Source organism: Lissotriton helveticus, chromosome 7, assembly GCF_964261635.1.
Source record: "Lissotriton helveticus chromosome 7, aLisHel1.1, whole genome shotgun sequence".
NCBI classification, from domain to species: domain Eukaryota; kingdom Metazoa; phylum Chordata; class Amphibia; order Caudata; family Salamandridae; genus Lissotriton; species Lissotriton helveticus.
The window spans coordinates 1,689,704,590-1,689,725,955 of NC_136068.1; the positions used below are offsets into that span (position 1 = coordinate 1,689,704,590).

A 21,366-nucleotide genomic window follows, 5' to 3' on the forward strand; every position below is an offset into this window, starting at 1 on the left:
GTGGTATACTACGTTATTCGTATTGCCTGATTTGCGGAACGTTGACTTAGAAAGTTCCTATGTAACTCAATAAACAGACTACTAAAGAGGTTTGCCTAGGCCTGGCACTGCAGGCAGTAGTGCACAACACGTGACAGACAAAGTCCATCCTGCTTGCAGATCAGTGAATACTCAAACTATCAATCCACCCGCCACCACCGCCACTATTTCTTCTGATAGCCATGTGACTGTCTAAAGGAAGGACACTGGACTTCAGTCTGTTGGGGCTGATTTATAAGTCCCTTGCGGAAGTTGCGACTGATTTTCCTCCATTGTTGCGTGCCTTTTCTGACGCAGCGGCAGAACAAAAGACTCGCCATGGTGTTGGTGCGGCGTATATATTAAAAAAAAAAACACATATGGGCATATGGGCGATGCATCACGTTGTAAAGCCCTGCGCCATCAGGGGGCGTTCCGGCGCAAGGGAGGGCGTACCTGCGCAGGAACGAATCCTAAAAGTGGCTGAGGGAAATCTACAAGATGTCAATCAGTCATTTTTATGACAATGATGCATGACTCAAACCCTGCGCGCTTGAAGCCGACGTACGGCTTGATGCAGCATTGGGGAGATAGGGTACCCCAGAGCATTGCTGGAGCTGCGCCATCGTTGGCACGCAACTCCAGCAATGCGCTGCCTTTACGGCACAGATGCGTAAGGCTTCTGTGACGTTTTGGGCCAATGGGTGGTGGTGGCATGGCACACAATTACTGCCGCATCCCTGCTACTTTGCAGGGATGCGCCGGTAATTGAAAATATGACCCTTACTGTCTAGCATTACGCAGTTCTTTTCTTTACAGTACACTGATACATAATTTCTCAGGCCAATGAAATGCTTCTGAACACAACATACAAAACAAAGAAGCATAGTAGCAAGCAAGGCTACTGAGAAGGAGAGCAGTGCACCTGAAAATGAAATGCATAGAAGATTTTGAAATATAATTTACCTCAATGTAATCGGCAGCATTATTGCTCTTGGTAAAGAACAAAGATTTGCAAATAACAGAGCAGGATAAAACAGAGTAGTAAATGTACTACTACTACTACTCACCAAGCCCGGGGACCTCTACGCCGAGCGCGTCCAGCAAGTCCCGCTCCCGGTCCATGACATCGGTCCAGCGGTGGGTGGCCTGGTTATATGTGCGCCGGACCCCAGAGATCTTGTACATGGCCCGGCACACCTTCTCCCACCGCTGGCGGCGCTCCCGGATGCCATAGCCGGTCGCGATCTTGCCGCCTCCCAGGATCGTCTTGGGGAGGCGGCGCTGGACATGGAAGATCAGTGCCGCCACTTCCTCCGCGCTAAAGATCTCCCTCGGGACCACTTGCTCCCCCCTTAAACGCCCGCACGGGAGCCGGGCACGGGGTGCGGGACCCTTCCCCTTCTCAGGGTGCTTCCCGGCTCCCTTTACCATGGTCTGGGCAGAAATAAACTTAAATGATAAAGAAGAAATAGAATAGTGAAGAAGAAAATAAAAGAGTTTAAAAAAGTAGTTTAAAAGTAACTAAAAGCTGCAGAAAACACAAAAATATAGAGCTAGAAAAATAGAGGGTTAGATAATAAGTAAAATTAGATCAAAAAAACTTCAAACAAGCAAAGGATGGCAGAGATTGAGAGAGGATAGAGAAAGCATGCCCAGAACCATAGCAATGAATGAGAAACAAGATGGCCGCGCCCGTTCACGACCGCGTGGGTAAGTTCGCGCGAGATTTTCCTTGCGAGTACGCGCGAACTTGTACTCGCGAGCAGCACACTTTGCGAGATTACACATAGCGGGCGGAAACGGAATTACGTCACGCCAACAAGATGGCCGCGCCCGTGTACGACCGATAGGGTAACTTGGCAAACGAATAGCTAGAAGCGCCTCGCGAACACGCGCAAGATCACGCGAACATACACGTCGCAACAAAAACAATTTTGTATTCGCACGTATTCGCGGCTTCCGAAATCGATCTCGCACGGATTCGCGCCCCAAATAACGCGCGAAATTGCAAAAAAAACGATTTTAGCTAAAATGAAAGCAATGAGCAGGTGCAAAAGTTCAAACTTAACATTAGTAACATTCAAGGTAGTGCTTCCTGATGGGCCCCTCCAGAGTTTGCAACAATTCTATGACCCTGCTATGACCCAAACAGCAGGCTCATAGAATAGCACCATAAAGGTCCTGTAAAAAAAAAATTTCACTGCAACAAAAAGCAAATTACAGATAAGGAAGGAAGCAGGTGCCAGCCAGACTGGAACTTTCAAAATTACTGACACATTAATGAAACACAAATTAATTGATGGCAGTTGAAGAAGGGCAGGTGTGCTAGCTTTTTTCAACCACCATAATCTACAGTAATAAATAAACCTAATAGGTGCCTGTGAGGATGTACTAGAGGGTGGCATGGGTGTCCCAGAGGGTGGCAGTGGTGAAACAGAGGGTGCTGTGAACCTGTGATGATAAACCAGACGTAGAAACAACATAGTCGCGGCCGTTGCAAGCCGAAAAGTAAGTTCGCAATTGCGAACTTGTCCCAAAATCGGCGCGAACACGCGCCAACACAAAAAACGGAAAAATCCGCAAGTCCGCTAGAGTTCGCGGATCTTCGCGGATTGCGAATCCGTAAATACGCAAGTTCGCGGATTGCCAATCCGCAAAATCCGCCCATGCTTACTTGGAACTCCCTCCCTGTGGAAATTCGCCTGTTGGAGGACCTTTTGACCTTCCGGAGGGCTATAAAAACATTCCTGTTTTAAGGTGTTTTTTTCTGTATCTTCATTTTCTTGTTGTGTTATGTACTACCTTGTCTCTGCGCCGGGACGCTCCTTGGCTGGAGTATCTGCGCGCATAATAAATCAATATAACATAACATAACATAACATTTCAAGAGTGCAGGGGTAGTGCCTGAGTGTATGGATGTGTGCATGAGAAGTGCCTGAGTAATTTAATGAGAGCAAGGGTAGTGCCTCAGTGATTGGAGGAGTACATGAGCACTGCCTGAGTGATTGGAGGAGTGCATGGGTAGTGCCTGTGAGATAACTGAAGGGTATGCATGGTGCTGGAGTTGATGAGTGAGTGCATCTGTACTGCTTGGGTGACTGCATTACTGCAGGGGTATTGCGTGAGTGTATGGGTAGTGCGTAAGTGATTGCATGAATGCATTGATAATTTTTGAGTGATTGGTGGAGTGCTTAGATAGTGCCTGGGTGATTGAAGGTGTGCATGGGTACTGCCTGTGTGATTGCATGAGTGCAGGGCTACTGATTGGGTGATTGGAGAAGTGCATGTGTAATGCCTGAGTGAATACAAGAGTCCAGGGTTAGTGCCTTGGTGATTGAAGGAGTGCATGGGTAGTGCATGTGTTAATGCATGTGTACAGCGGTAGCACCTGAGGGCAAGGATGAGTGCATGGGTAGTATTTGACAGAATGGATGAGTGCATGGTTACTGCCAGTGTGATTGCTCTAGTGCAGGACTACTGCCTGGGTGATTGGAGAAGTGCAACGGTACTGCCTGAGTGAATACAAGAGTCCAGGGTTAGTGCCTCGTTATTGAAGGAGTGTATGGGTAGTGCATGTGTGATTGCATGTGTACAGGGGTAGCGCCTGAGGGCAAGGATGAGTGCATGGGTAGAATTTGACAGAATGGATGAGTGCATGGCTACTGCCTGGGTGAACTCTGACCCCGCACTTCCCTCAAATTATCATCCAATTTCGCTACTTCCTGCCCTCTCATAAATTTTGCAGAGACACATCAACTGCCATCTATCCAGGTTCATCGAAACCAATGGGCTCTTACTCCCTTCTCAATACGGTTTTAGGACCGGTTATTCTACTGAGTCTACACTCTTAGGTGTTACCGAAATGCTTCGACAGAACCTGGTTGCAGGTGAAACAATGGCCCTTGTATTGCTTGATCTAAGCACGTCCTTTGGTACGGTCTCTCACAACGTACTCATAAAGGCCCTTCAATCTGTTGGGGTCACTGGGGCTGCCCTGAATTGGCTTGTGTCCTTTCTTTCGAACCCCACCTTCCAGGTTTTTTCATCCACCGCTAAATCCAAGCCATATTTCTCACCTTATGGGGTCCCACAGGGCTCAATTCACAGTCCCCTGCTTTTTAACATTTATGTTAGACCCCTGGCAGTGATGGTAGAGGAATCTGGGTTGTCGTTATTCTTATATGCTGATAACACCCAGATTATCTTCTCTCTTTCTGCGGGTAAGACCTCCGAGCCTTCTGCTCCCAGGACAGGCCTCAGTTCAGTTGTGGCCTGGATGAACGCCAATTTTTTAAAACTTAATGGGAAACAAAAGGAGGTTCTGGGCAAAGATAGAGACCTCTGGGGACCCCAACACTGGCCCTCTGAAATGGGTATGCTTCCACAACCCTCTACTCAGGTACGCAACCTTGGCTTTATAATCGACAATTTACTATCCATGCGTCAGCAAGTAACCAAGGTTGCCTCTACCTGTTTCACCATTTTAAAATGGTTGAGGAAGATTGTGTGGATGCTATCAGCCCATACCCAGCGTACCGTAGTCCAGGTCCTTGTTACATCTAGGCTGGATTATGGCAACATCCTCTATCTAGGTGTCAACAAAGATGTAACTCGTAAACTGCAGCGATTGCAAAACTCAGCTGCCAGATTACTTTGCCGGGCTTCCAGAACTGCATCGACCTCCTGGCTGCTGGAGAACCTCAACTGGCTTTCGGTGGAGAAACGGGTTGTGTTTAAGGCCCTTACTTATATGTTTTGCATCAAGCATGCAACATCTCCCCGCTACCTACAAAGCCTAGCCTGTCTCTATGTTTCCTCGCGCACTCTTCGGTCTTCCACACAAGCGAAATGCCAAGTCCCTAAGGTCAGACTTTCCCGCATGGGAGGGCGCTCTTTTGCATACTTGGGTCCTGTTTTGTGGAATGCTCTGCCTTTATCTCTCTGTACACATTCCAATCTTCTTCTGTTCCGCAAGTCTCTTAAGACTTGGATTTTCAGCCAGTAGTTCTCTCACTTCTCTCTGATGTCCCCTCATGGCGCCAGGAAACCCTGTTTGGGTAGCTGTTGCGCTGACACATAAATTTAACAAATAATAATGATATTAATATTATTTGGAGTAGTGCATGTGTACTGCCTGAGAGAATACAAGAATACAGGGGTAGTCCCAGAGTGATTACATGAGTGCATGTGTACTGCTTCAGTAATTAATTGGAAGAGTGCATGGGTAGTACCTAAGTGATTGGAGAAGTGCATGGGTAGTACCTGAATGCATGGATGAGTGCATGGGTTGTGCGTGAGTACATGTATGAGTGCCTGGGTAGTGCCTAGGTGATTGCAAGACTACAGGTGTAGTGCTTGAGTACATGGATGAGTGTATGGCTTCTGGCTGGGTGATTCAAGGAGTGCATGTGTACTTCCTGAGGGAATGCAAGAGAGCAAGTATAGTGCCTGAGTGCATAGGTGAATGCCTGAGTAGTGCCTGGGTGATTGCGTGACTGCATGGGTAGTGCCTGGGCAATTAAATGAGTGCATGGGTAGTACTTGGGTGATTGCATGAGTGCAGGGGTAGCACCTGAGGGCATGGATGAGCGCATGGGTAGTATTTGACAGAATGGGTGAATGCATGGGTAGTGCCAGGGTGATTTTACAAGTGCATAGCTACTGCCTAGGTGATTGGAGGAGTGCATATGCACTACCTGAGTGATTGCAAGAGTACAGGGGTAGTGCCTGAGTATATGGATGAGTGCATGAGTAGTGTCTGAGTAAATATTATGACTGTAAGGGTAGTGCCTCGGTGATTGGAGGAGTGCATGTGTACTGCCTGAGTGATTGAAGGAGTGCATGGGTAGTGCCTGTGAGATTGCTGAAGGGCATACATAGTGCTGGAGTGCATGGATGAGTGCATGGGTGTTGCCTGGGTGATTGCATAAGTGCATCCATAGTGCCTGGGTGATTAGAGGAGTGCACCTGTACTGCTTGGGTGATTGCATTACTGCAGGGGTAGGGCGAGAGTGCATGGGTAGTGAGTAAGTGATTGCATGAATGCATTGGTAGTGTTTGAGTGATTGGAGGAGTGCATAGATAGTGCTCGGGTAATTGAAGGTGTGCATGTGCACTGTGTGATTGCATGAGTGCAGGAGTAGTACTTGACGGCATGGATGAGTGGATTGGTAGTATTTGACAGAATGGATGAGTGCATAGGTTCTGCCTGGGTCATTGCACGAATGCAGGGCTACTGCCTGGGTGATTGGAGAAGTGCATGTGTACTGCCTGAGTGAATATAAAAGTCCAGGGTTAGTGCCTGGGCGATTGAAGGAGTGCATGGGTAGTGCATGCCTGATTGCATGTGTACAGGGGTAGTGCATGATGCGCTATTAATCCCATGTTTATTGCCAACCAGAAAAAAACGTAGCAATCAGAAGTAGTCATTTGTAAAATTTGTGAAAATTGTGAAAAAAAATTATGAAAAACTGAAAAAATTGTGATGGGAATTAAAATGTTCCATTGGAACAGCCCCAGGATCTCCTACTGACTGGTAGGTTGCTAGAGGCTGTCAGCAAATGATAAGTCCATGTGCAGTTCTTCATCATTATTCATTCCTCCAAGGAAGTTACTTCCAGCCTGCAAGATAAATCTTGATTCTAGTTTGCGTAAAGCCTGGTTGCGATTACCACACCTCAGAATCCTGGGAACCGTATTTGAACCAAAATACTTTGCCGTTGTCCAGCCCCTATTGTGTGCCTCATAGAAATGTTTAGCCCTGCTGTAGCTAAAGTCCTTTTTGGTTACGGCTCTCCAATGTTCAAGGATTCATTTTTTGACGGGGAAAGTGGTGGATCCGATGTACCATTTCCCACAGGGGCAAGAGTTTACATAAACAACAAAACATGTACCACAGTGGATACTTTTTGTGATTTTCCAGTGTTTGAAGTTCTTAGCAATGTCACATCCTTAACATTTTCACTAGGGCTATGTGCCTTACATATGCCACTTTTGCGAAAATCTTCCCCTCTCTTCAACCAATTGGTTTTGTGGGCTTGTAGGTGGCTCTTAACTAGCATGTCTTTTAGAGATAGACTCTTCCTATATGTGATAGATGGTGACTTATGCGCTTTGTGGTGGCAGCATTTTACCCCAACCCAGTCGCACAGCAAATTGCGTAATCACAACAATCTGTCATATCAACCATATTTACTCAATGCTACTCCAATTTTTGTCGAAATTTTTATCATTCTTCAAGTTATATCCACATGTAGAGTCTCATGCCATTTCACAAGCTTCAAGTATGTAAGATGTGCCCATCCGGACCTCGCTCAAAAAGACGATGGAAACGCATGATAGGTTCGAAGCAGTGTTCTTTTATTTAAACCCAATGCATGTAGCGCTCCTCAGGCCTTTCTTCAGGGGTAACTGTAAATGAACAATCAAACATGCACTATTAATCCATTTTACAACGTTTTACATAGTTAATAAGCAATACAGTCCTTCTAATTTAGCTTAAAACCAAATGCCTAATGCAAATCATATCAAACACGAGCTTAGTGCTGTTATACATTCATGCAGTTTATTCATTTGTGTTATCTTTCTTTTTTATTTTTAACATAAGATTTTATTTGAGAAAAAGCAGAGTCGATAAATCAGTCACATGTAGAAACATACAGCTGAATCAAGTTACACAGTAATCATATTGATAACTTGTTAAGTGCCCCCAAGAACTGGCTTGGACTGGGTCCAAGGCCTTGTGCCAGAGCAGAACAAAGACTTGAACTCATATAAATATTGGGGCTGTGACCCCATAAAGGTGTGCTTACTTGGAACGCGTGGCCGGCAGGCTGCTGGACCGCCAGGAGGTACAGCAGTGGAACCCAGTTGCTGTCCTCTGCTAATAGGCCCTGTGTGCTGATCTGCCTGTGCCCAGCTCTGCGCTGTGATATTTTTGGGACTTAGCGCCGGGCTGAATGCACTACCTTAATTGCCCTGAACCTGAGCTTGGGCCATTGCAGGATCCCCATATGCTGAGCCACGGGTGTGGGCTCATACCGCAGCTTAGCGTGGTGGACACTTTCCCCTTTTGGCTGCTAAAAGTTGTGTAAGCGTGGAGCCGAAATCGAGGGAGATTTCACTCCATAGTTACAGGAAGCTAGGCGGAGGAAATCTGGTTGTGGGTGGGGCTCCCGTGGTGACGAGGAGAGCCCAGCCCGGTTTCTGAGTCTAAGGAGAGGGCTCTATCAATGTAGTAGCGAGGAGACCTACCCCACGTGGTGCTCGGAAAGAAGTCAAGTACATCCTTGGCTCTCCCTAGGCACGAAGACAAGCAGAGGTCGCCTGGAAATGGGCAGGGCTCCCGTAAGGTAGAGGAGAACCCTGCATGCTGCCTGAGCTTGTGTGGAGGGCGGGGCGCCTTTCACGAGGAGAGCTGGCGGAGACTTCTCTCGGGGCCGGCCCCTAATTGCAAGCAGAATGAAGTTCTGGACATGGCTGCCGGGGGTGACCAGCATGTCTAGCAGGATCGTTACCTTGCCCAGCTGGGCAGCCAACAGCTGCAAGTAGAACCGCTCAGCCCCCCAAGGAATGGTGTGTGGGGCGGAGCTTTCTTGTATTGAGCTCCTGTTACTGTGAGGCGGGGGCATTGCCCATTTTGAGCCAGGACAGAGTAGGGGAGCAAGGGGTCGGCTTTCCTCCCCACTTGATGACTGAGACCGCCCTGAGTCGCTTTTGTGTGCTACAAGTTTGGGAGAGAGAATCGGTGTTCGCAGCTGCACCACCATTTTGCAAGCAGCTGCTTGAGGGACACGCAGCAGGGGGAGCACTTACTTTGGGAGAGGGATATTGACTAGGCTCACTGAGCGGGGTGGAACCTTGACAGAGGCCCCCGTGCCTCGGTGGAGAAAGGAGCCTCCACTGAACTACCACGCAGTCCAGGTGGTGAGCGCCGAGATGCTGGTACTGCCAATTGGGGGCCAGTGGACTCCCAGAGATATTGTTGTACGTGGGCAATTACCTTTATGCCTGAGAAGGGCTAATGAGATGTGCACCGTAGCAGGTGTTACTGTGGTGCACACTTGCTAATGAGAATTATGCCTAATGCATTTGTGCTTGATGCAATGTTACCAGTAGTTACCGGTTGTTTTCATTAGCTGTGAGTTGTGATCTTATGACAGTGGCCCGATTGGCCCTGCAGTGTATATAATCCCTGAAAGTCATACCAAGTGCCAGGTGGCACAGTGTATATATATGATTACGTTCTAATGTGTTTTACCAATAATACAAAGGCTATTGGTACATAACCTTGTGTGGAGTTTCTTTTGTGGTGTGCCTAGTGTGTCGCTGCTGTGTGAGAGTGTTTGGCAAACGCTTTACAAATTGCCTCTGGGATAAGCCTGACTGCTCTGTCAAGCTGCCAAGGGTGTGAGCAGGGGTTATCTTCAGCGTGTAACTCCCTTCCCTGACTAGAGTGGTGGTGTTTGCCTGGCTAAGGTGCATGCCCTGACCACCCAGATATGCATATTTAGAGTGCTCTTTACTTTTTCAAGACTGAACAACTTTCTGATTATCAATGTCAGATATTTTTAACAACTGTATGTTTGATAGGAAACACAGTGAGATTACATATACTAAATATGTTTTAAACTCCACAGGTAAATTCATACCACATGGAACAACTTTTTGGAACAGCAACACATGCATCATGCAATGCCAGTGCACAGCACATAGTGACATCCACTGTCACCGTCAGCCCTGTGCGTCCAATGAGTTGTGCCAACCATCTTCAGGCTACCACATCTGCAAACCTGCCAGCTACAAAACATGCACAGTCTCTGGTGGCTTTCATTTTACAACATTTGATGAAAGATTCTTTCGCTTACCCGAGACCTGCGCCTTTATCTTATCAAACCTCTGCTGGGACAATGCTCACCTGACACCTTTCACAGTAATATCCAAAATGGAAGAATCAAGGTTAACATCAGGAGCATGGCCGGTGTTCGTGAAGGTTATAGTTTATGAACATGAGCTAACGCTGCCTACAGGAAGGCCTGGTCATATCCTGGTAAGAGAATCATGGATATGTGTGAGACCACCAGTTAGAGAAAGCAACTGTACATGCAGGCATTTCATTTTAAAACCAATCCATAAGTTATCTGGCTTTGCACTCCTTTGTTCTAGTACATGCCAGTATCGTATACAGGTAGGATGTATGACGTTACAACGCATACTTTTACAACGCATACCTTTACAACATATTTTTTACAACGCAACATCCATTACAACGCATTCCATTACAACACATTTTTATAAACTACCTTTACAACGCATTCCATTACAACGCATACTACCTTTACAACGCATGCCATTACGACACATAACATTACATTGCATGTTTGGTAAGTATTGGATAGTGTAGGGGTAAACATTACTATTCTAACTCCAGGGGGGTGCAACAGTAGGGTAAGTGTTGGATAGTGTAGGGGTAAAAATTACTACTCTAACTCTAGGCGGGTGCAACAGTAGGGTAAGTGTTGGATAGTGTAGGGGTAAAAATTACTATTCTAACTCCAGGGGGTGCAACAGTAGGGTAAGTGTTGGATAGTGTAAGTGTACTATGCGTTGTAATGTTATGCGTTGTAATGGTATGCGTTGTAATGACATGCATTGTAGTGTTATGCGTTGTAGTGCCATGCGTTGTAATGGTTGCGTTGTAATGGCATGCGATGTAATGGATGTTGCGTTGTAAAAGTTTTGTTGTAATGGTAGTGCGTTGTAAAGGTTTCGTTGTAAAGGTTGTTTCCCATACAGGTATATTATAATGTAGCACACACAAGAAAGTATACAGTCACAGTTTCTGGGCAAATAATGGTAGAAGGGAGTGCAGAGGAGCAAGATATTGTAATGTTAGTGTGAAAGGGAAGGGCAATGGGTGTTGCGTGCGGTGGGCATTCCGCCGCAACTCTAATCTTTCTTTTCGTTTATCTCCTTTTTATGCTTGTATACGATATTACATAATAAACAGAAATATCAGGGCCTAAAGCTAAATTAAGGTTTTTAATCCTCTCACAGTAAACCATGGTTCTATAGCACTCCATTATGCCACATGGGTTGTAAGGAACAGAAGACGGCCACCTAAGCAGCACTCAGATGAAATATAGAGCATTGCAAGCTGCCCTTAGCGGCAGGGCTGGCAGGCCTTTGTAAAATGGGAAAAAAAGTTATAAAAGTTATAATGAAAGTCAAAAATAATGTATGTGATAAAAAAAGAACACATGGGCGATGACGGTGAAGCAGAGTACTACTATGCAAGCTAAATCCGTCTCTTGCAAAGCAGTAAGCCAATGGATCAAGTGTGCTGAATCATTGCACCATCTTGTACATTGTGCGGGCGAGAGCAAAGTATGAATGACAATGTAACTGATCGATAGATTGAAGAACCGGGTCTTTTTCAGAACCGGCGGTGCCAGGGACACACCGATGTCTTTGGATTCACCTGTCTTGGCAAACAGAGACACGGAATACTTCTAGGTGGCGGCAGAGATCAAATTTATTAGCTGCAGCTAGTAACCGTAAACCAAGCAATACAACACGTTGTACGACTCGAGAAACTGTTCAATTTTTGTAGAGCAAGACATCTTCTTTTATGCACAGTTTCAACCCATTACAAATGCACACCCATTGCGGCAAATTCTGACCAATAGAAACACATTTCTATACATCATCACATTCCAAAAGCTCACTGTACATTGTACCAACCCCACAAGTTAATTATTAGGACTGTCCCAAATTCGATTACCAAAAGCCGGACAAACCCATAATTGAAAGCACTACCCATGTAATGAAAAGACATAAAGAAAAGAGCAATTCAGATATAGAATAGGATAAGATATGTGCAAGAAACTAAAGACTAACGATATCTTGAACAATGATTGGATTTCCAGATTACTATCAGCTAACAAAACTAGCTTCGTGGAAGGGTCAATTTCAGGTGAAAGGGGTCAGTATCTTGCAGTTCACTCGCAAGTCGAAAAGGCCCACGTTAATATGTACATGAGCAACGAGGCCCATGCAACTTCGTTCGTTCGTTTATCCCTATGGCCTACGTGATGGCAACACAAAATGGCGTCTCGAACAACGCAAAACAAAATGGAGTCCGGTCCCAAAATCCACGGAACCTCAGTCCCTCCTTTTGCCATTACGTAGGTAATAACCCAAACTCACGTCAATCTGAATCCAGGTCTATATCTATTCTCATCAGATCGTCAAGGTGTTGCTGCAACATCATCCTATTCTCTATCGCTTCTCTCGAAACGGGTCTCTTCACACAGATCATAGCACAAAGGCCACAAATGGCGGGACCACACTAGATGCATAAGCAACACGAGAAAAGGATCGCTAAAACCATTCCAAAGAAACATCAGAACCTTCCATCCCCATTTGGACAGCAATTCCCAAAACCATCCTATCAACGACCAGTTACCTTCGTCCACATGTATAGACTCAGCAGACTTATGCAACTTCTGGATAGCTTGGTACACCGTCGGGCATTATATGGTATGAAAATGCAGCAACTAGATCCGATCAATTTGCATACTCCACCTCTATCTGCCAGTATAATATCTAAAACAAAGCGGTTCTGTAATGTCATAAGGCGATCCGCTTGAAGCTCATCAGTAATATTACTAAGGGCACCTGCAGTCTCATTTATAGTGGCCTCAACCACTCTCGTAAGCTGACGAATATTCCTACTATTAGCCATAGGACCCCAAAAGGGCAGGAAACCCTTAAAGAAGTCTCTAACTTCTTGTGCGACAGTATCTTTCGCATCAATAATACCTCTACCAAATCTTGTCTTAAGGTAGTCAAAAGCAGCTGTGTATGTAGGGGGAAGCAAAAACGCTACATAACATGTGCCCGAAAAATCAGACGGCAACCATGTATACGCTCTATCATAACAGACATAATATGTGCCTTTAGCTGGCACGAACGGAGGAGTTTTCTGGGACGTATAAACGTATGTGTGAACACACACACTCTTACCAAGCTGAGCTCTCGGATTCTGACAATTACCTTGTAAGCAAAGATGACCACGGTGGGGTACAGTCCAAATCGGAGGAGACCTTCGCTGTCTCTCTTTCTCAGACAAGCTAATACTATATGTTGTCTTTTTCCAACCGACATATGTTCGTACCTCATCTTTGGGAATAGCATTATACGCGTCAATATCTCTAATCATATCGACTATTCCCCGTATCAACGCATTATTACTCACGTTATCTTTAACGGAACGAACAAGGGATGCTTCTTTCGCATAGATAAACATTGATTGGAGTGCCAAACTGACCCATTAGGTGAAAAAGGCAAAACCAAATATGGCATTCCCTTATCTGTCGTATGTGGCATAAGACCACAAACCCAACAATTCGTAGTATTTATGACTAGCTGATGCTGATGCAACATCTGTATAAACGAATTGTTCACAAATTCTGATCTTCTTGTCTGTTCATGTTCAGGCAACGTATGAAACTCATGTGGAGAAACAGTAGAAAAAGAAAGAGTAGGTTGGGAGGTAGATGTAAGCGGCTGTTGTCTGGCATAGAAAATCAAATCCACACAAGCTAACGTAATATTCAAAAACATTAGAAAACACATTATTAAGAAACATTTGCTACGAACCAATATACATATTCGGACTTTAGAATCAACTTTCCTAAGACTCTGGTCAGACTCAAAAAACTCCATCCTCTAACGTGCTGCTCACGGTCGTTACCTTCTTCACTTAAGTGTGCGCCAAGATCGTACTAACGACCCTGAACCACAGACCTTGTGTCACTACGCGGTTCACCCCTTAAGAACTTCCTACCGTGACCCTGCAGCGGAGTCCGGATGGTGACTCGAAAAAGGAAAAAGCAAAAAAGTTTCTTGATCTGACAAGGTGTAAATTCACTATGTAAAAAAATTCCAATTCCAATTTTATTTGTCCATATGTACAGTCTTTCGCGGTCTTAAATCGTAGCGTTCTTTATCAGGCACAGGCTGATCCTTAAATAAAAGTTCCGGATTGGTGGTGTCAATCTTCAGATGAGGAGGCACAGCAGCTTGCAGAACATCATCACCCTCGCGTTCTGACCGAGTCCATGTCAAATGAGCATCACTAAAAGGAATGAATCTAGGGACTCGCTCACATTCGGAATCAGCTATACCATCCCTCACCCACTGATCATACGGTAAAGGCAAAGGAACTTTCTTACAATGGGTGGCATGCACCCAGTTCTTTTTGCCTGCTACTCTAACAGCGGTTCTAGTAACCAACAACACAAAATAAGGACCAGTCCATCTAGGTTCCAAGTTCTTGGTGCGCTGGAAATTCTTGATGAGGATGTATTGTCCAGGCCGGATTACATGTCCTGGATCTGCAGTAGCTGTCGGCAAACTGTCATAGACCTATTGGTGGAGAACACGTAATTTAGCAGTCAAGTCATGTAAGTAATCCACCGACATAGGGTACTCAATACTGCTGTATTCTCTCAGACGAGGCACACTCCAAACATTCTCTGTATGACCAAAAACTATTTCATACGGACTAAGTCCCACTCGAGAATGCACAGTCGTCCTTGTTGACAAAAGAGCCAACAGCAAGGCATCCGGCCATGTAAGACCAGTGCTCGCTTGTACCTTAGCTAACTTCAGCTTCAAGGTACCATTGTAACATTCAACAAGTCCAGCAGACTGGGGGTGATTCGCTGCATGGAACGTCTGATTTATTCCCAAACCAGCACACACTTTCTTCATGATTTGGCTCACAAATTCACTCCCATTGTCCGACCATACAATTGTCGGCAATCCATACCTAGGGAAATACTCTCTCAACAAAATCTTGGCTGTAGACAAGGCAGTATTATCCTTTAGAGGGTAAGCCTCTATCCATCTGGAAAAGGCGCAAACAACCACAAGGACATACTTCAGATTGTTACATCTCTCCTTATGAATATAGTCTAACTGTATCACCTCAAACGGATACGTCGGGGGAGCAAAATGACCAGCTGGAGTTGGAGTTCCCTTACCAGGATTATACTTCAAACAAATCATACAATGTTTCACCACATTCTCTGCACATTTCGGAATTCCAGCATTCTGTCAAACTGGAGCCAACAACTTACATATTCCCTTCGAACTAATATGAGCCATTCCATGAGCCATCGTAACCACTGGGAGCACATACGCATCTGGCAACAACCATCGCTGGTGCTCCGACAACTCAATCCAACAACCTGTAGAATCCAACATACCCGTAGTCTCTCTCCAAACACTCACTTCTTTCTCTGTAGCTTCAGCCTGAATCATCTTCACACTTTCTATTGTGTCTTCACACATTCCACCAGCCATAACCCAATTAGGTGGGCCTGCAACATACATACGGCTCACCATATCTTTCGCCGTTTCCTTCGCAACTTCATCCGCAAACGCATTCCCTCGACCAACATCGTCCACAACCTTCTTATGCGCACTACACTTCACAATTGCAATCTGCTTTGGGAGAGTGAGAGATTCCAAAAGTTCGTTCACTAACTGCCCATGCTGAATCTTCGTGCCATGGGAAGTAAGGAACCTTCATTCTATCCACAAACACCCAAAACTTTGAGCAACACCAAACGCATACTGGCTATCGGTATAAACATTCACTCGCTTTCCTTCCGACAACACACACACTCGTGTCAATGCAATTATCTCTGCCGCTTGCGCAGAATTCTGTGGTATGCGTGCTGTCTCAACAACTGTATGTAAAGTTGTGATAGCATACGCTGCAGTCGTCTCACCATTCGGAAGCTTAAAACACGAATCATCAACCCATAGCGTACCATCAACATCCGTAAGGGGAGTATCTTTCAAGTCTACTCTAGCTTTCGTTTCTTCTTCTGTACGAAGAAAACAATCATGCTGTTCTTGAACATCCGTCTCTGTAGAAATCGGCAACAACGTAGCTGTATTCAACACATTACATCTTTTGATGTGAACATGACTAGCCAACAGTGTCAACTCGTAACCTGAAAGACGTGCACTAATAAGGTGATGTGTCTTTGTTCTGTTCAATAACGTATCCACTGCATGTGGAACCATCACAATCAACGTATTATCCAATACCAAACCAGCAAACTGTCGGATAGAAACCGCAGCTGCCGCTGTAGCTCTCAGACAACTCGGCAACGCTTTAGCAACTGGATCTAACGTTGCTGAAAAATACGCACATGGACATTGCTTGTCTCCAAAACACTGCGTCAACACTGACAACGCACAACCTTCTCTCTCGTGCACATACAACGTGAAAGGCTTGCTATAGTCTGGAGTACCCAACACAGGAGCCGAACACAATGCATCCCGTAATTCAGCAAAAATTTTCTGACATTCATCAGACCAAGGAAGAGGATACGGAGTATCTTTCACAGTCAATGCTAACAGAGGTTTCGCCAACAATGAAAAATTGGGGATCCATTGTCTACAATACGACGTAATACCCAAAAAAGCACAAACTCCTCTCTGTGTGGATGGCACACTCATTTGCGCAATCGCTTGAATTTGTTCTGGGGTCAATCGCCTTCCCTCCTTCGACAAGAGATGACTTAAGTAGGTTACTTCTTGGCGGCAATATTGCAACTTTGAAGGTGACACTTTATGATGAAGGTCAGACAAATACCGCAACAATGAAAGAGTAGCCTCTTTACAAATTTTCTCGTCATCAGCAGTAACCAACAGATCATCGACGTACTGAATAAGAGTCGCACCAACAGGCAACACAAAACCATCAAGCTGAGTTTTCAACGCCTGACTATAGATTGAGGGACTTTCACAATAACCTTGGGGAGCTCTCTTAAATCGGAAGCTTCGTCCTCCTAAAGAGAATCCAAAAATACCTCTACTCTCCTCAGCAATCGGAATACTGAAGAAAGCATTCTTCAGGTCAATGACAGAAAACCAGGCTGCCGAAGCAGAAATCAACGTCAACAAAGCAGTGATATCAGGGACAACAGGAAACTGTGGCACAACAATCTTGTTGAGCTCTCGAAGGTCGATCACAAACCTATACACAGGTGGCTGGGAAGCATCAGTACGCTTAAGAACAGGCAAAACCGGGCTATTGCACACGTTACCTCTTGTTTCCTCAACTACACCCTTCTCAACCAGATCATAGACAATCGCTAAAAGAGCTCTCTCACCATCGCTTGATATCTTATATTGTGGGATACGAGGCAGTCTAGCATTCGACTTGAGGGTAACAACATACGGTGGAATTTGCAAAAGGCCAACATCATTTAGACCCGTAGCCCAAAGCGTATCAGGAAGCGAACGTAATTCCAGTGGCAAACAATCCTTAGACAAATATATTGGAGAAACCACTTTCTTACCAAGGGTAAGTTGTACTCCCGAAGGAGAACAATGCAATGTTGCATACAATCTTTTCAGCAAGTCCAAACCCAACAGATTCTCACCACAACCAGTCGTTAGAATAAGTGGAGCTTCCAATTCACAAGGGCCAATGGAAAGGGACAAGGGACTAGAAACCGGATTACGAACTGGGGCGCCTGAAAATCCTACTGAAACATTGGTCAAGCCAGACAAAGGTCCGCCAGGGAGTTTAGAATGCATAAAAGAACTCTACATCGCACCAGTATCCAAAAGAAAAGGTTCTACCACACCTGATGTAATCACTTCAACATACGGTCCACTCTGATCTACTGGAACTGACATCTGTTGCCGCTCCGCATTTGACGATCAAGGTTCTCTGGCCACCATGCCGTTTTTCTGTCTCTTCAGGATACATATCTGAATTGACAGATCTTCCATCCTGCACTCAAATTATGAAAATTTCCTGTCTGTAATAGGCCCTTAAAGACAATTTTCTAAAGCCCTGAAGAAGTCTCATTCTTGAGACGAAACGCGTTGGCTAAAAAAAGAGAAATCTACTCAAACACTGGATTGTTCTGTCTATTGATTGAATATCACAATAAAGAATTGAAAAGCAACTATTCGCACGTTCGGACCTGTTCATTTGGAGTGAATTCTGTCAAACCTACTAAAAGATACCAAAAGACGATTGAAGAGACTTTTTGATGGGTGCTGATTCCACATTTCTTGTTTTGCTGCAAAAGAACTTTAGTTTTTAAAACTTTCGTTTTCTTCTCCGCTTTATCCTTCTCATCTTTATCCCTGTTCTCATAATATTGTGCAGTAGCCAATATCTGGGCCGACGAAGAAACAGCCCATGAACTCTCAGAATCCTTCAACTTATTCGATAATTCGGGAAGCAAATTAAAGACAAATTTGTCCACAAATAATCTTTGCCTACCTTCCGTACTCATGTCCTGTCCACTATGATCGATAAACGTCTCTTCAAACCTAGTGAAGAAATCAGACACACTCTCGTCTTTCTTCTGCTTGCATGCTGCTAACTTATCCCAATTCACTCGTAACGCAGACATCATCGTCTTCATTAAATTAATAATTCTACCTGGCAATTCCGTAACCAAGGGTTCTGGTTTAGCACCTCCCTCTGGTTTAGGAGTATCTCCTAACTCTTGCGCATGATTCTCTGACGAATCTTCGCCCACAAAGACTGCGGAACTACATTACCCATCAACATATCTATATCAGCTGAATTCATAATACACGCATCTACTGTCTGAGACAACTCTTCGTAGTAACCAGCCGGATTCTTACGAGGATCAGGTAAGGTCTGCTTAAGAAAAACCAAAGGTGATGATGGACGGAGCGTTGACAATGCAAACACTCACCCCCAGTCAACTGATCTGGGTTTAATCCATCACCGTTCTTTAGCTCACTCCGCCACCCCAGTTCAGACATGGCCATATGCAAATCAGTCTGACCCTGTGCCTCATGGGAACAGTCCAGCCCGAACTGCCAAGCCATGTCTTCCATGGACCGGAATCAAGCTTCCCAGGACCGGTTTCTGGCATTACAGCCGTCTTCAGCTGGGCTTGCTTGACTCCAGTGGCAAAGTGAGCAAGGGACTCACTTCTGAGCATAACCTGCCAACTTAGGGCAAACAAAGAAAAACCAAAGGTGATGATAGACGGAGCGTTGACAATACAAACACTCACCCCCAGTCAACTGATCTGGGTTTAATCCATCACCGTTCTTTAGCTCACTCCGCCACCCCAGTTCAGACATGGCCATATGCAAATCAGTCTGACCCTGTGCCTCATGGGAACAGTCCAGCCCGAACTGCCAAGCCATGTCTTCCCTGGACCGGAATCAAGCTTCCCAGGACTGGTTTCTGGCATTACAGCCATCTTCAGCCGGGCTTGCTTGACTCCAGTGGCAAAGTGAGCAAGGGACTCACGTCTGAGCATACCCTGCCAACTTAGAGCGAACAAAGAAAAACCAAAGGTGATGATGGACGGAGCGTTGACAATACAAACACTCACCCCCAGTCAACTGATCTGGGTTTAATCCATCACCGTTCTTTAGCTCACTCCGCCACCCCAGTTCAGACATGGCCATATGCAAATCAGTCTGACCGTGTGCCTCATGGGAACAGTCCAGCCCAAACTGCCAAGCCATGTCTTCCCAGGACCGGAATCAAGCTTCCCAGGACCGGTTTCTGGCATTACAGCCGTCTTCAGCTGGGCTTGCTTGACTCCAGTGGCAAAGTGAGCAAGGGACTCACGTCTGAGCATACCCTGCCAACTTAGGGCGAACAAAGCAAAACCAAAGGTGATGATGGACGGAGCGTTGACAATACAAACACTCACCCCCAGTCAACTGATCTGGGTTTAATCCATCACCGTTCTTTAGCTCACTCCGCCACCCCAGTTCAGACATGGCCATATGCAAATCAGTCTGACCCTGTGCCTCATGGGAACAGTCCAGCCCGAACTGCCAAGCCATGTCTTCCCTGGACCGGAATCAAGCTTCCCAGGACCGGTTTCTGGCATTACAGCCGTCTTCAGCCGGGCTTGCTTGACTCCAGTTGCAAAGTGAGCAAGAGACTCACGTCTGAGCATACCCTGCCAACTTAGGGCGAACAAAGAAAAACCAAAGGTGATGATGGACGGAGCGTTGACAATACAAACACTCACCCCCAGTCAACTGATCTGGGTTTAATCCATCACCGTTCTTTAGCTCACTCCGCCACCCCAGTTCAGACATGGCCATAAGCAAATCAGTCTGACCCTGTGCCTCATGGGAACAGTCCAGCCCGAACTGCCAAGCCATGTCTTCCCTGGACCGGAATCAAGCTTCCCAGGACCGGTTTCTGGCATTACAGCCGTCTTCAGCCGGGCTTGCTTGACTCCAGTGGCAAAGTGAGCAAGGGACTCACGTCTGAGCATACCCTGCCAACTTAGGGCGAACAAAGAAAAACCAAAGGTGATGATAGACGGAGCGTTGACAATACAAACACTCACCCCCAGTCAACTGATCTGGGTTTAATCCATCACCGTTCTTTAGCTCACTCCGCCACCCCAGTTCAGACATGGCCATATGCAAATCAGTCTGACCCTGTGCCTCATGGGAACAGTCCAGCCCGAACTGCCAAGCCATGTCTTCCCTGGACCGGAATCAAGCTTCCAAGGACCGGTTTCTGGCATTACAGCCGTCTTCAGCCGGGCTTGCTTGACTCCAGTGGCAAAGTGAGCAAGGGACTCACGTCTGAGCATACCCTGCCAACTTAGGGTGAACAAAGAAAAACCAAAGGTGATGATGGACGGAGCGTTGACAATACAAACACTCACCCCCATTCAACTGATCTGGGTTTAATCCATCACCGTTCTTTAGCTCACTCCGCCACCCCAGTTCAGACATGGCCATATGCAAATCAGTCTGACCCTGTGCCTCATGGGAACAGTCCAGCCCGAACTGCCAAGCCATGTCTTCCCTGGCCACTGGATTCAAGATAGCCTGGCTGATGAGGATTATGAATCCGAAACCGGTCCCGGATGCTTGTTTCCGGTCCAGGGAAGACATGGCTTGGCAGTTCGGGCTGGACTGTTCCCATAAGGCACAGGGTCAGACTGATTTGCATATAGCCATGTCTGAACTGGGGTGGCTGAGTGAACTAAAGAATGGTGATGGATTAAACCCAGATCAGTTGACTGGGGGTGAGTGTTTGATTTGTTCAAGCGCTCCGTCCATCATCCCCTTTTGTATCGCTTTGTTCGCCCTAAGTGTGGCAGGGTATACTCAGACGTGAGTCCCTTGTTCACTTGGCCACTGGATTCAAGATAGCCTGGCTGATGAGGATTATGAATCCGAAACCGGTCCCAGGATGCTTGTTTCCGGTCCAGGGAAGACATGGCTTGGCAGTTCGGGCTGGACTGTTCCCATAAGGCACAGGGTCAGACT

At 46.0% G+C, this 21,366-nt stretch overlaps 1 protein-coding gene across 1 annotated transcript in view; it reads left to right on the forward strand.

Moving 5' to 3' along the window:
* The first annotated feature begins 9,709 nt into the window (after positions 1 to 9,709).
* Positions 9,710 to 21,366, forward strand: part of LOC144769637 (alpha-tectorin-like) — a 355,087-nt gene continuing 343,430 nt past the window's right edge. Inside the window, exon 1 of the mRNA XM_078653811.1 lies at positions 9,710 to 10,069. Within this exon, the coding sequence (XP_078509937.1) occupies positions 9,710 to 10,069 (360 nt within the window). The remainder of the gene's footprint in view (positions 10,070 to 21,366) is intronic.